Here is a 15,214-nt window from a genome sequence, read left to right as displayed (position 1 = left end):
ACTGAATTATTTATTTAAAAAAATTGATTTTTAGTGCAGTAAAAAAATTGATTTTTAGCGCAGTAAACAAATGTAAAGTAAAATAGATTCTAATTTTACATAAAATATCTAACAAATAATCTTTAAATTATATTATTTCAAAACGGGTTATTGATTTTTTTTACTTGATTTATTTTTTGAAACAATCGATCAATCAATGAAATTGATTTGAAAATAAAATAAGAAAATTATTACTCTGAATTCTGAAATAAATAACATAACCCTCTGTCGAGTTTTGTTGTTCCTTTGTTCCCTTTTCTGTAGTTTATGAATCGGGTTCAAACACACACACACACACGCTCGAATCATCCCTCTGCTCGCTGAATTGTTCAAATCAGTTCAATAATCAATGGTATTCACCTTAATCCTCCTTCACTCGATTTATTTCTTGGTTTTATTATTTTGAATTGGAATTAGTAGTAACAATAATTGTGTGAATAATAATAATAAAGATGAAGAACTCCCGAATCGGTGTTGATGAACTGGGGTATCTCAAGGCAGTGAAAGCTGCCTTTGAATATAACAAAATAAAGTATCATCAGTTTTTAAAACTGTTAAAATATTTGAGGTATGGAGGAACAAGAATTGATAAAAAATTTGTCATAACAAGAGCCAAGAGACTGCTTAAAGGACATACAGATTTAATTTTGGGATTCAACGCCTTCCTCCCAACTGGTTAGTTACTACTTTTTCCATTGCACTTCACATATGTTCATACAGATTTACTACTTTTTTTATTACTCGTTTGGGCTATGTAAGCCGACCACGGTTAGTACTTAGTAGGTTAAAGCTTGGTTGTTGTTATATATTTTACTGTTGTATGAGAACTATATTAGTTAATGCAATGATTGTTAAGGTTCAAAAACTTATTTCAATTAATTTTTTAGAAGTTGAATCATACTAAATGCTTGTTTGGATTGGCTTATTTGATCTTATCTATTGACATGTTTTGTAAGACTGTTTGGAAGAACTTTTGAAAGTAGCTTATGACAATTTTCATAAGCTTTTTTCAACTTATTAGAAAGTTCTCCAATATAGCTCATACAGCTTATAACATATACAAAAACAATTATTTTATAGTATAGAAAAATGTTATTTTATCTTTTGCTATAAAAATAGCTTATGCAAGCTTATACACAAGCGGTAAACAAGTTGTTTAGCCAAACATGCCCTAAATGTCTTCCATTTAAACAACTCTTGAATCCATATTGGTATAGTTCCAGAGCTTCAGAAGCTATTTGACAGTATCTCAATACAATGAAGGGTATTCTCATAAATATTTATGTTGTATTTTTTCAGTTCATGCAACTAAAACCTATATTTCTTTGTAGGTTATTCATTTTTGACTTTGAAAGTAGAAATTCGTTATCTTTCCGTTTTCCATGATTTTATTAAATAAACCTTAAAATATCTTATATTTCAAAAATAAATAAAAAGACATGTTTAGAAATCACATAACACTGTCATTGTTGTGATACACAGGGAAAAAGGTGAAGAAGGTAGAAGAGAAATATGAAATTCCTTTGGATGTGCTTGATATCACGTCCAAAACACTAGATTTTGATGGCCTATTTCAGTTTGCTGGCGTGTGCAAGAATTGGAGGGCTTTTCATAAAGTTTACTGGAGAAATTTTTTGGTATCCCAAGGACCTTTACTTCTTCAAATTTCAGGTTGTGTTACTAAATCATATTCCTTTATTAGCATACTAGACCAAAAAGTATATCACTTGGAGATGATGAAGTACTTCCTCCGCCATGCCTATGTTACGTATTCTAGCGGATATTTTATCATGAGAGATTGCAATAATTCATTTTTGCTAATCAATCCATTTACGAGATTAAAGAAGGTAATCAATGCCCCTTCCTCTGAAGTTAACGCTTCTTCAACTATACGCGCCTTGCTTGCTTTTGGCAAATGCTCTGAGGAATTTGTCTTGGTGGTTTTATGCAAACAACTATGTTTGCATGTCTATCAATCTCGAAATTGTGGTTGGGTTACTTATCCAACAATGGAAAATGGAGAGAGGGTTGTTGACTTTGCGGTTTTGCATAATTTAATATATGTTGTTACTAACAAGGTTAACATAGGGGTACTCGGCTTGAATTCTACATATATTAAATTTCTAAAACTGAAGAGTGCTCCCTCCGTAACAATTCCTATTTTCCTTAAGTTGGTTACTTGTGATGAGCAACTTTTAGTAGTTTATTTATTGTCCAAGGAAATAACAATTGTGTACAAGATAGACTTCTCAACCATGAATTATGTCAGACTTGAAACTTTGGGTGACATTGCATTATTTTCTACTTCGATTGGTCCGAAGAAAAACTGTTATGCATTGATCAACCCAAACAAGTGGGGATATGAGAGCAACTCTATATATTACATTAGTCTTTTTTCCACAATATGTTGCGTATATTCAGGGGATGATAACAAATTACAAAAATGCATTACGCTCCCAGATCCTCATGAATCTCCTCTTGCAACTGCGGGTTTGAAGGTTGATTGGTGTTTTAGGCATCTAAAATATGAGGTAGATTATTCTCTAATTGAGTAACTTGCATATTTTAGAGTGTGTTACTTGTGGTCTTTGCTTCTACCCATTTTTTTTTGTCAATAATTTGACTAGAATGGGAAAAACTTGTAATGGTTTGTAGTTTCAATATTATACAAGTATTGAGAGAATACATTGATTAGTATTGAGAATAATTTAGATCTGTATCATAATTGAATGTGTTGGACCTCAATAGTTTGTTTACTTTTGTTGTTTTTTCGTTTTTGGTGATTAAATAAATATTAGAAAATACATTGTGGCAGTATTTTCATAATGCATTATATAGGACAAAAAAAACTAAAGCTCGAAGGTTACTCCTACGCATCAAACCAGGAGACAAGCCGGAGAAAAGCAAGGGATGGAAGTTATATCATTTCTTTAAATCTTGAATTCTAGTTGCTTCAAATTTAGTCAATCAATCAACGCAACTCTCAAGATATGCATGAATTCTTCAGAAGAAGAAAAAAAAAAAGATATGCATGAAGATCGAACCCCACTCAAACCATTTGAAGTGCATAATATGGTTAACCAAAGAAACATATGGATGAATGTAAGGAACCTCGTATTGGTCAACTTGACAACTATTTAAGATTCATTTCCTAAAAAAAACTATTTAAGATTCATTAACATATAACAATATGAAAATCTTCATCCCAAGAAGTTTGCAAACTCAGAGATGCTAATAGTTTGGCATATAGATTGATTATTCTGCACATAAATAAGACCTCCAAACCATGATTTGCTTGAATGACCGAAGGAAAAAGCATACCTAAATTAACTTTGAAAAGGTTTTGAGGAAGTGAACAAATCTCCCTAGTTAACCGGTAGATAATGTCGGACTAAAAGAGCATTTGATGTAGTTAAGTAATGAGTGGATTTCATTAGGATAGTACTTTCACACATCATAAAAAAACCATTGTTATTAGCCTGGTGAACCATGTATCATTGTTCAGTGATAGTTTCAAACGTGATGATATGGAGCACTTGCCCCCCACAAGAAAAAATTCACTTGCATGCATTTAATATCTACAACAACCAACAAGAAAAGATAATACAATCATTTACGTATTTGATCTACCACTTAGAATACAAAAACTTAAGTTCAAATAATATACAAAATTTAACAAATAACAAAGAATAATTAAATCTCTTCTACTTACTCAACAACTAATCAAATGCGTGTGAAATGTAGTATTTTCAATTTTGTAACTATATATCTTCTATTTAAATACTAAATTTTGTGAAATGTGCCCAAATATAAACAATAGTACTTAAATAAATCTTTGTTGAACTAATGCTAAATAAATTCTACTTATTCAACACTAATTAACCCTAAACTTCAACACACAAAACGAGAAAAAAAAATTCACACTTATTTGTTGGGTTTGAGAAGAAATATAAAAATAAATGCGATGTCTTTGATGAAAATCAATGGAGAAAAGAATAATTGAGTTTGGTTATCAACAATTCAATTTTTTTTTTTTTTTGAAGTTTTAAATATAAAGCATGTGAGAAAATAAGAGTTTGTTTTGGGAGCGATTCTTTTATGGTCACAACCCCAAATCAAAAATGCTTGAACACATTCACATCAAATGAAAGAAATACAGAGACAACTAGGATATCTTTGACACAATTGATGTGTATTTCAAGTGATGTGGCACTACTACATTTATTAATTAAATTAAATTTTTTATGATAAAGAATATTTTTGAGGGAGCAAAATTCTAAGTAATATTTTTTGAGTAATGCTAGCAACACTCTCTTTTGAACACTCTCTCTAATACCCACTCTCTTATTAGTTTAAATCATTGTGGATTTATACTTTGAAAATTGAACCTACACGAAATGGCGAGACACATATTGATTTCATCCAATAAAAAAGTGGGTGCTAGATAAAGTGTTGAAAAATGACTGTTGCTAGCATTCCTCGTATTTTTTTGGAGGACTAAAACCAAAAATTGGTATTTTTAGGGAGATCATTTACTTATTTAACTCTTATTTTAAATAAAAAACTAATATTGTTTAATAAATCTCATGCAAAATATTTATAATATTTTATTTTTTTTGACAAGAAGTATTATTTCTTTTTAACAAATGTTTACTGAGAAGTTGATCCAACCTTATTCTAAGTAAATATGTATTTTATTCAGAGAGATATATAGACTATTGAGAAAAAACTATAGTGCAAGTAAGGTATTAGGCAATTGTGTGAGAGTGTTACAAAAGATTTGAGAGATTAATTTTAGGGCCTGTTGAGAGTATCAATTGAATTGTTTTTGTTGATACTGAAGACAGCAAGGTACGAAAGGAATACGTAAAGAACTCCCAAGAATTTAGATATTGTATTTTCCCACTTTATGTCTTTAATTAAGCCAAATAAGGAAATTAGTACCTACTTAAAGCTTGCCTTGTTTTGTAAAAGAAAAAAGCCTACCTTGTCAAAAAACGATTTAAAGCCTACAAGAGAAGAGGGATTTGAAGAGAATGTTGGAAGCTCCATCAACATGTGTTTTCCCATTCCTGATTAATTAATGGTATGTTTTGTTTTTGATTTTGTTAAAAATTGATTTTAAATGAATAAATCATGCTAAAAGAATTTATGTTAAAATAATTGCATGTTTCAAAAATTGGTTTATTAATTATATTTAGGAATGATATTTTAAAAGAATTAGTTTTGTATATATGATAAATGTTTTATATATTGGGAGATGAGTAACTCAATTGGTTGAGTTAAATGATTTAAAGAGTTGAATAGTTTAAGGTTCATGATTCAAATCATGACAGAAAATAAATTAACATAAGAATTAATATAACATTTGTCATTATAAAAAAAACTTTATATATTGTCAAAAAACATATTAAATGACAAAGTAATTGAATTTAAATGGTTAATGAGCTTTCTCAAAGGTCAATCGTTCGGAAAAATCTGAGTTCAATTACTGATGAAAATAAGTTTTGATCAAGTTTTACTTATCTTCTGACCGAATTCTAAATTACCAGTGTTCTCTAAAATAAATCAAGTGTGATTGAATTATTATATGATCGTTTATCATGTTAATATGTTAACTCTTTAAAAAATATTTCATAGTGTCCGTAATTTAAAAATGAAATCTAAACCCTCCCCTCTCTTCCCCTCCTAAACCCTCCATCCAAACGCACCCTTAACGTTGATACATCTCCCAAGTGAAATTAAATTTAACTAGTTGGATCCCTTAAATTTCAACACATAAAATTTATTTTTAGTGGTCTTCAAAGACCTTGCACACCCCAAATATGATCAAAGCCGCCACTTACTAGTAGTTTATTCTCAATTTGCCCCATCCTTATTGTATAGGCCCTTCCCTAATCCAAATATGTATTTTTTTTGGGGTGCTACAAATATGTCCTTTTCAATTTCTAACACTAGATCAATATCTTATTATCTTTAGCACAAACATTAAGCGAAACTAGATATGCCTGAAATATCTGCAAATTAAGTTCCTGAGTGACATTGAATTAGTTTTTTTTTTGAAAGAAACATTGAATTAGTTGTCTCCAGGGGAATCAGTCAACAACAAATTACGTACCATTTTTGTCAAAATAACAAATTTACAACTCCATTTAAGCACTTTTTATGTTTATTTGTCCACATAAGCACTTATGTTCTATGTGGAGCTTTTATTTTTTATTTTTAAATTTGTCTTTATATTTTCAATTTTAATGATAACAAAAATTAACGAATTAATCAGATAACAAAAACTAACATACATATGATGATGATATAACATACATATCATCTTTTTTTAGGAAGAATTTTTTTTTTCCTCCATAGATATCTAAGCAACTGTGTCTTTGTATTTTATATTACTAATAAATCTGATGTAAACATCTAACTGAATATAATTATGCTTTGGTCTAGCTACTATCTGACTGCTTAAAATGAAGTCCATTAGGATATGCTACAATAATTTTGGTGACATGGGGGATTAGTCTTGCTATTCATTTTTATAAGGTCAAAGTTTAGTGTCTAATAAATAGCGACCCAAATTTTCAAACTATTTCTTTGATTTTTATTTTTTATTTTTTGGACTATGGTTGATGGGAGAAAAATTAGGCTTTTGCTTGCATGGTTGATGGGAGAAAAATTAGACTTGCTTCGTATGAGATTTTAGACTTACTTCCTTTTTTATTTTTTATATATTAAACCAAGATATATTCGTTCGTAACTATAAAGACGACTAATCTCTCAAAACAATTAAGATCCATTTAAGAAAGTTGATATCTTTTAACATATATTCTTCCTTACACATCGGCCAAAGATTAAATCATAAATTCATGGATCAATGATTAAGGAACTCAATTATCTAACATTTGTGTCGCATCATGTTAGTTCAAACTTACTTGAGTCATCAAAGTGTAACTCAAATGGTTGAGCTAAGACATCAAAAGAAGTTAAAAAAGAAGGTTCATCATTCAAACTTCAGTTACTATAACACAATTTATTTATTTTTGACCAAAATAACACAATTTATTAATAATTTGCATTGGTTTATATATAATTTCTTTTATTGAATTTATATTTGTTTGAGAGTTTGGAATAGACGGGGGGTTGGGCTTTGGGCAAGGGAAGAAGAGGAAAATGTAGAGATATCTTTCACTTAACTTGTATAAAGAATGATAAATACATGTTTATAAGTAATATATTGCTAATTTTGAGGTTATTCTTTCAATTTTTTTGAGGTTGTTGTTACAATATAAATTCATTTTGAAGAATTTATTTGTGTCTTCCAAAATCTTTAAAATCCCTCCTCCAATGTTTTTGAGTTTCCCTAGAGTAGATATATTTTTTGTATTATTATCAAGAAAAATAATCTCTCAAAAACTCTCCCCTCTCAAAACCATTCATTCATTCCTTCCACTTTTCTTTTTTGTCAAAGCATTTCCCTTCCCCTCTACGACTTTTGATATTGAAGATTTATGGTTGGTTTCAACTTTGGAGGGTAACAAATGATTCAAGATGTCGTAGAGTTGATTTTATCATGTTCAGATGATTTAAAAGATAATTGACTTTATTTGTAGAATTGACTTTATTTGAAGGTAAAATTTGTAGATTTTGACTTCTACAATTGATTTTATCTTTAAATTTACTGTTAAATCACTTTTACATATATACATCCGAATATAAATTATTTTATATTCAATCCACTTTTATCTATAAATACCTGCAAAACTAAACATACACTTGATATGATCGAAATTGCTTGACCAGAAGCCGTGATCAGGAATCGAACCCCATCGATTTCACTTACATGTATAAATTTCTAATAATTAGTGTTATTTCATCTATCTATAAGAAAAAGAATGAAGTAGGCTTTTGAGTTTTTGATTTAGGTAAAGATCCCGCAAAGGATTCAAACATGTAGCCGACACAAAAGGAAAAGCTTGAATGAGTGCGTAGATAATTCACCAAAACAGTAGGATTAGTGCGCTGCTTCTTTTAATTTTGGATTATTTTCTTAAATAAAAATATGATGCATTCTTTTTTTTCTTTTCTTTTTTTGCATGTGGATGTAAGCATTTTATATTAGGGAAATGCTAACCGGTGCCTCCGGAGTACTGGTTAAGCATACCATAAAAGGAAATTATATAGTAGTTAATGTACTTTTTGATTCTAACGTTAGGTTGATTGGAATAAAATTGAACTAAGATTTAATAACAAGGTCTCAAATTTGAGAATTTTGGATGAAAAAAAAAAAGGTAATTAGAAGGGGATATTCTACTAAATGTGGCTAACCAGTTTTCCCAGTACATATTAGTTAAATTCTACACCATTATTTAAGAAGAAAAAGTTGGAGTGTATATGTGTTTTGAGGATAAAACATTTCCCAAAACTAAAACATTTTTTTTAATCATAAATGCTAGTAATTTGATTAATGTTTTTACTATTTCATTTGGGTTTCAATCCAAAACCTTCAACTTTTATTAACTTAAACAGCTGAATTGTTAAAAAAAAAAAAAAAAACTTAAACCAAACCTCACTTAAAGTTCTATTTAAATAGATTAGGTGTACAAAATTCTATAAAATTTAGAAAATGCTTATTATTTCCTCATTACGTTCATTTTAAGTTTTCAATATATAATATATATTTTAAAAGATAAGAAAATACAGACTCTAATATGACAAAGGTATTAATATCCTATATCCCACTTTTCTGAAATTTGACATATATAGTCTTTTTTTAGTGGGATATATATATATATAGTCATTTGAAGTTTCATTATAAAAATTATGTGATTTCAAGAAAATCTTTCAAAAATAATTGTCTTTTTTAACAAAATAGAATCGTATTTAACATTATAATTACACATGAATGACATCACAAAACATATAATTACATATGAATGGATTGTAAGTGGACAAAAAACTGCATCATTAGATCTTTATGGATGATAAAATCAATCATCGTAAACACGACATTCATGTACCTAAGAGACATGACACTGTTATGCACGACCTTTTGAACTCTATGTATAGGATTAACAACCTCTGGTCAAAACCCTTTTGTAGCACCCAAGACTATGCCCTGGAAGTCACAAAAGCGTATGAGGAAGCCTCTGTTGCCGAGTACAAACCCAACATCCCAAACCTAATAGGTAAAGAAGTCAACCTATGTTGAAGGTCCCCAAAGAAAGGACCTCCACCAACCACAATGTCCTCAACCACTCCACGCAGCTCTTTATCAAACAACTAGAATAAATCGTCTTTTAAAGACAACTCATATGGTAAAAAACTACTATCTTTTCTTTTTTGATGGTGACTGGGGTTCGAACTCAGGGGCGGGTCCAGGTACACCTGAGGGTGTGCACCTGCACACCCTGGATTTTTGCTATTTGCACCAATATTACCACTGTTATTGCTATTTGCACACCCTGAATTATTTTTTTTGCACCTCCTCATTACTGAACCTTACTAATGCCTATGAGAAGGACTTTTAATGATGTTAATTGTTATTAGTTCTCTTATGAATGGAGTTTTAATGCTGTTAAATGCAATTGTTTTATTGACTTTTATTTTCCCAAACAAGCCAAAAAGGAAGAACACAAGAATCGAACAAAAGTCCTAATAATGCTTAGGCTTCAATAATTCAATTGCACTGCTTTTGATTTTACATTGAAATAAAATATTTTCTCTAAACTCATCCTCTACACCAAATCAAATGTATTTGATATAACTTGCAAATAAATAACATAATGTAAACTACTTAAAAAAAATCTTTTTACTATCTAATTTCTGGTCATATTTTTGATCATTTTCGTTTGCGTATAATGACTATGATTATGACTCATTCTATATAATATAAATGATACTCTTTTGAATCTGTAGTGATAAATACTTTTTCTGAAAGGTACTTGTGATAAATACTTGAATTTACAATTTTTCAAAAATTATAAAAAAATAATGTGTTAGTCAGTAAAAAGACTATAAATTTTACTTTTTTCTGAGTAAAAGTAACAAAAAAATAAATTTAGTAGTTTAAATTATAAATTAAAGAGTTTAATTTCTATGCGCTAACTGAAAATTATTTTACTCATGTATCCAAAGAAAAATCATGTTATATTATTGGCGTATATTAAGTAAATCTCAAAAAAAAAATTAATGAAGTTAAATATTCGCACCCCCTGACTCGGGGTCCTGGATACGCCACTGTTCGAACTTCAAACCTTACATATATTATGCATTCACCCTATAAACTGAGTTAAGCTCACAAGAACAATTTATCATTTATCTACATTCAGTATGTGTGAGTTTTGCAGTTATGATCTTTGAAAAAAATTCTAACTAAAAATGTAATATTGAAAATCCCGAAATTGAGAAAAACATTCCTAAAATAAGACATGTGATACACATTATTTTAAACTATCCAATCCGAAGGTTTGAATTTTCCAAAATCAAACCCGTATAAGGGTTTTCTCTATAGATGTCTAATCTGCATATCAAAGACTTGGTTTGACTAGACTTTATGCATGGGGTCAATGTGCGTACTAGACTAAAACACCAATTCACCAAAAAAAAAAAAAAAGGAGAGACTATGAGACTATAACACCAGCATAGTACCATTTATTAAAAAAATATATAATCAAATAAAGTTTAGGAGTATCAAATAATCAGATTTAAACCCTGATTGGGGTTACACTATACTTGTGTAACTAAGAAACAAAATAAATTATCAGAAGAATTTAGTTATACACCTGTACTTTGATTCTGGCATGTGTGAAGTCATGGTATGTAGACAGCCTGGATCTGGTCAACATTTTTATTGTGCAAACATACAAAGTATTTAGCATATGTTTTTTTTTATTATATTATATACAGCTGATTTAATTGACTTTTTTTATTCACATAGGACGATCCCCTTAGCCACCTTTGATACTTTAGATTTATATATGTCACATACACTACCCCACCCCACAAACCATACTATAAAACAAAACTTTATAATATATAATTTTCTAATAAACTAATAATGAAGCAAGTTGTTAGGCATGTTCAAGAAAATAAATACTAGTCCAAAAGAGTTTCCAACAAACTGAATAGTTTTGGTTTTTTACTTTGACCATCATCATTCAAACATGTTTCTCCATCTAAACTAATTTAAGTCTTTTTCAACATTTATTTCAACTTGCATCATTTGTGTATAAGATAAGATATTTCTGTTATACTGTCATAATTATTTGCTAGCTCAAGGCACATATACATATGAATCATAACTCTAGCAGCATCACAGAGAATTTGATTCAGCAAGAAATTAAGATGGGAACTGCTGCTCAAAGCTCTTCAGAAATATATACAAGTGATAGTGAAAAGGGTTTTGCAATCAATCATCAGTCTTCTACTTCACCTGAGTTAGATGCAGGAGCAAAGTTTGTTCTTGTTTCTAAAGGTTAGTATTGAATTATTGAACTATATATTATTACTTTGTTATGTTATGTTATGTTGATTAATTAATTTACTATATGGTTTGGTTGTGTATATTTTGTAGGATCATGGTTACACTGTGGTTATCATTTGACAACATCTATTGTGGGACCAGTGATTCTTACACTTCCATTTTCATTTACTCTTCTGGGTTGGTTTGGAGGAGTAATTTGGTTGGTCCTTGCAGGAGTGATCACATTCTATTCATATAATCTTTTATCTATTGTCTTAGAACATCATGCTCAACTTGGCCGCCGCCAGTTTAGATTCAGAGATATGGCTAGAGATATTTTAGGTGAATTTCTATTCACTTTCCTTTTAGTACTTTTCTTTCTTTTTCATTGTTGTTACTAATCATTGGACCACTAGTGCTAAGGTCTAGCGCAAGTGGTTGGTGCATAGTGTGTGTGAGTGTTGTAAACATCAAAGTGCCGAGTTTGATTCGTACTCATATAAGCACAATATTCCTTATTGAACCGAGCGAATCACCAATTTAGTCACTTTAAGTTACAATTTAGTTTCTGAAATGATCGTTGAAATTGAAAATTCGTAATCGCATTAGTCTTTCTAAAACAATTTTAGAGACTAAATCGACTCACTCAAAACGACTAATGTAATTAAGAATTTTCAATTTAAGAAATCATTTTGTAAAATTGAGATTGTAGCTTTTAAGGACCTTGCCTACTGTATACAATTTTAGAGACTAAATTGATGCGTTGCTTTGTTTGTTGGACACGGACATGGCGACACGCCTAATTCCAGAGGTGTCCGTGCTTCAAAGGTTCGAAACATTCTTAATTTGCTTGAAAATGTTGTGGCAGGACCAAGATGGGCAAAATACTATATAGGCCCTCTTCAATTTATCATATGTTTTGGGACAGTGATTGGTGGTCCTCTTGTGGGAGGAAAGAGTCTCAAGGTAATAACATAAAAAGGTTCATTATATTTTCTCTTTATAGTTTATAAATTTGTCCACATTCTTATACTATAGTTTCACTAAGGTGCTACATTTTTCTTCTTTCATTGCAGTTCATTTACCAACTTTACCATCCAGAAGGATCAATGAAGCTTTACCAATTTATCATTATATGTGGAGTTGTAACTATGATTTTGGCTCAGCTTCCATCCTTTCACTCCTTGAGATACATTAATCTGATTTCTCTGATTCTCTGTGTGACTTATGCAACATTTCTCACCGTCGGCTCGATATACGTCGGTAAGGAGATAAAAACACAATGGCATTGGCAATGTATGACAGAAATTTGTACTGTGATTCATTCAATTGACTGTGTTGATTGCATGGTCCAATGCAGGTCACTCGAAAGATGCGCCGCCGAGAGAGTATTCTGTAAAAGGTTCTCATGAAGATAAACTGTTTGGTGTCTTCAATGGTATTTCAATCATTGCTACCACATATGCTAGTGGGATTATTCCAGAAATCCAGGTTAGTTTTGCATCTTGTTAGTCTTTTTTTAGAGAACAAATGTTGTAATTGGAATCAAATATGTTTGGTTTCACTTTATGAAGAGGAAACATTGATTCTACCGATGTAGAATTGATTTTTACATTTTTGGATGTTCTCCAGTAGAACTGATTTTGCCTTCAGAATTGATTCTAAAGTGAAGCTAGCATTCAAAGCTTTTGCCTCTACAATCGATTTTTAACTTCAAATTTTGAACGCAAAGTCAATTCTACTCGAAAACATTCGAAGATGTCGTAATCAATTCTACACCTCTAGACTGAATTTTGTCTTCTCCAAAAGTGGAACCAAACGTACATATCCAGAATCAGTTTTTGTCACCGCAGATCCAAACACAATTATTTCGTTGTGACAGAATAAGAATCGATTGATATCCTTTCGAGTTTAGAATAACCAAATGCACATGTCAAGTGACTAACTAAATACAATTCTTGTGCAATTTTGTAGGCAACTTTGGCACCTCCTGTGAAGGGAAAAATGTTCAAAGGACTATGTGTGTGTTATTCTGTTATAGTAGCTACATATTTCAGTGTTGCTATCTCTGGTTATTGGGCATTTGGAAATGCATCTGGTGCAACAATTCTTGCTAACTACATTGGGACGACAAAACTATTGCTTCCCAAATGGTTTTTCTTGACCACTAATATACTCATCCTTCTTCAAGTCTTCGGATTGACTGCGGTAAGAACACCTAAACTGTTATGCATATACATTTGTCAATTTTGCGATTCAAATTCGGGTGCGGGTTTGAAAGAACTTATTTATAGCTCAGTTGGACTTATCTTATAACATAAATGTACATGTTACTGTTTGGAAGAGTTTATTGAAAGAGTTTATGTTATATATGTTGGTAAACTGCCTTAAGCTTATTTCAATAAAGCTTCGATGGATAGCTTATGAAACAAGATTCCTCTTTGATAATAGACATAGGTCATGTTTGTATAAATAACTTCATCAAGCGCTTATAGCATAAGACCTTATTATATAGTAATGCTTATGCATAAGCTATGTTTTTGACAAAAGATAAAATAAAGTCAAACTATTTTCATATAAGCTACTTTCACACGCTTCACTTTCCTGATGAATGATTATAACTTGATTATATTGCAGGTATATCTTCAACCAACAAATGAATTATTTGAATCAATTTTCGGAGATCCAAAGAAAGGACAGTTTTCAATGCGCAATGTTGTTCCAAGGGTGCTCTCTAGGTCAATATCAGTAGCAGCAGCCACACTTTTTGCAGCAATGTTGCCATTCTTTCCAGATATAATGGCATTGTTTGGAGCATTTGCATTCATTCCTCTAGATTTCATTTTGCCAATGGTTTTTTACAATATAACTTTCAAGCCTTCCAAACAAGGCATAATCTATTGGGTGAATACATTGATTGGAGGAGGGTCCTCAATTTTAGTTGTGATAGGGGGAATAGCATCAATTAGACAAATAGTTCTTGATGCTAAAACGTATAGTTTATTTTCTGATTCCTGAATATGTAAAAATGATTATGGCAATATAGTGAGAAGCAATACACAATTCATTTCTAAGTTTCCTTCTTCCTATATTCTATTAACTGCTATATTCTGTGAGATATTATGTTCAATAGGTTGATATTTATGTCCATGGAATCACAATGAATTTGACAAAAGAGCGATGCTATATAGTGTGACAAAAAACACAACGAAAGCATCCCGAGTAAAAACTGACCAATCACATGTTGCTGTTTGGAGAAAAAACAGAAGTTAAGAAATAAACTCCAATTAAAACTGGCCAGCTACTGTCGCTATGCATTCGCTATACACTCTCTCGCAAGAAATAGCATTTCTCTTCGACAAAAGAAAAATCACCGTGACATACTGTGATTTTATTGAAGTGCAAAATGCCATTCTTTCAAATTCACTTCAAATCCATACACACACCACCAATGTTAGGTTTTATCAAGAAAAAACTTTAGTGTAGATATCCTCTTATTATACACAGGGGTATGCATATAGATAGGCAATGAGGGTACCTATTCCCAATTCCTTATTTATGGCTATTAATAGGATTTTGATTAAATGAAAATACAATTTATTCAATTGAATTTTTAGAAGAGATACACATGGGCTTTTATAATAAGACACTAGAGAATTGCTTTTCTAACATGTGTTTTTTCCTCAAAACACATGGAAAATATATTTTTGCACC

At 30.6% G+C, this 15,214-nt stretch overlaps 2 protein-coding genes across 3 annotated transcripts; both read left to right on the top strand.

Moving 5' to 3' along the window:
• Positions 1 to 276: 276 nt before the first annotated feature.
• LOC146957871 (uncharacterized) lies at positions 277 to 2,784 on the top strand. Of its 2 annotated transcripts, XM_085739545.1 has the most exons (3): positions 277 to 391; positions 492 to 714; positions 1,522 to 2,784. In XM_085739545.1, exons 1-3 carry the CDS (start codon positions 389 to 391, stop codon positions 2,592 to 2,594), a joined length of 1,299 nt encoding a protein of 432 aa, XP_085595671.1. In that variant the 5' UTR covers positions 277 to 388; the 3' UTR covers positions 2,595 to 2,784. The 2 variants fall into 2 exon arrangements, with proteins under 2 accessions (XP_085595671.1, XP_085595672.1); XM_085739546.1 differs by having other exon boundaries at positions 277 to 714.
• Positions 2,785 to 11,155: 8,371 nt separating this feature from the next.
• On the top strand, positions 11,156 to 14,574 carry LOC146957870 (GABA transporter 1-like). The gene is made up of 7 exons (XM_085739528.1): positions 11,156 to 11,512; positions 11,612 to 11,842; positions 12,369 to 12,466; positions 12,577 to 12,763; positions 12,861 to 12,991; positions 13,475 to 13,708; positions 14,138 to 14,574. Exons 1-7 carry the CDS (start codon positions 11,329 to 11,331, stop codon positions 14,516 to 14,518), a joined length of 1,446 nt encoding a protein of 481 aa, XP_085595654.1. The 5' UTR covers positions 11,156 to 11,328; the 3' UTR covers positions 14,519 to 14,574.
• The last annotated feature ends 640 nt before the right edge of the window (positions 14,575 to 15,214 follow it).

The sequence above is a fragment of the Medicago sativa genome, chromosome 1, assembly GCF_051527215.1.
Source record: "Medicago sativa cultivar Bolivia chromosome 1, Bolivia_mono, whole genome shotgun sequence".
NCBI classification, from domain to species: Eukaryota; Viridiplantae; Streptophyta; class Magnoliopsida; order Fabales; family Fabaceae; genus Medicago; species Medicago sativa.
This window is presented reverse-complemented; position numbering and strand designations above follow the sequence as displayed.

Coding starts and splice junctions, on each gene's coding strand:
- LOC146957871 (XM_085739545.1), top strand. Junction 715..1,521: donor CAACGCCTTCCTCCCAACTG/GTTAGTTACTAC, acceptor TGTGATACACAG/GGAAAAAGGTGAAGAAGGTA.
- LOC146957870 (XM_085739528.1), top strand. CDS start 11,329: ATGAATCATAACTCTAGCAGCATCACAGAGAATTTGATTCAGCAAGAA. Junction 11,513..11,611: donor GTTTGTTCTTGTTTCTAAAG/GTTAGTATTGAA, acceptor TATATTTTGTAG/GATCATGGTTACACTGTGGT. Junction 12,467..12,576: donor TGGGAGGAAAGAGTCTCAAG/GTAATAACATAA, acceptor CTTTCATTGCAG/TTCATTTACCAACTTTACCA.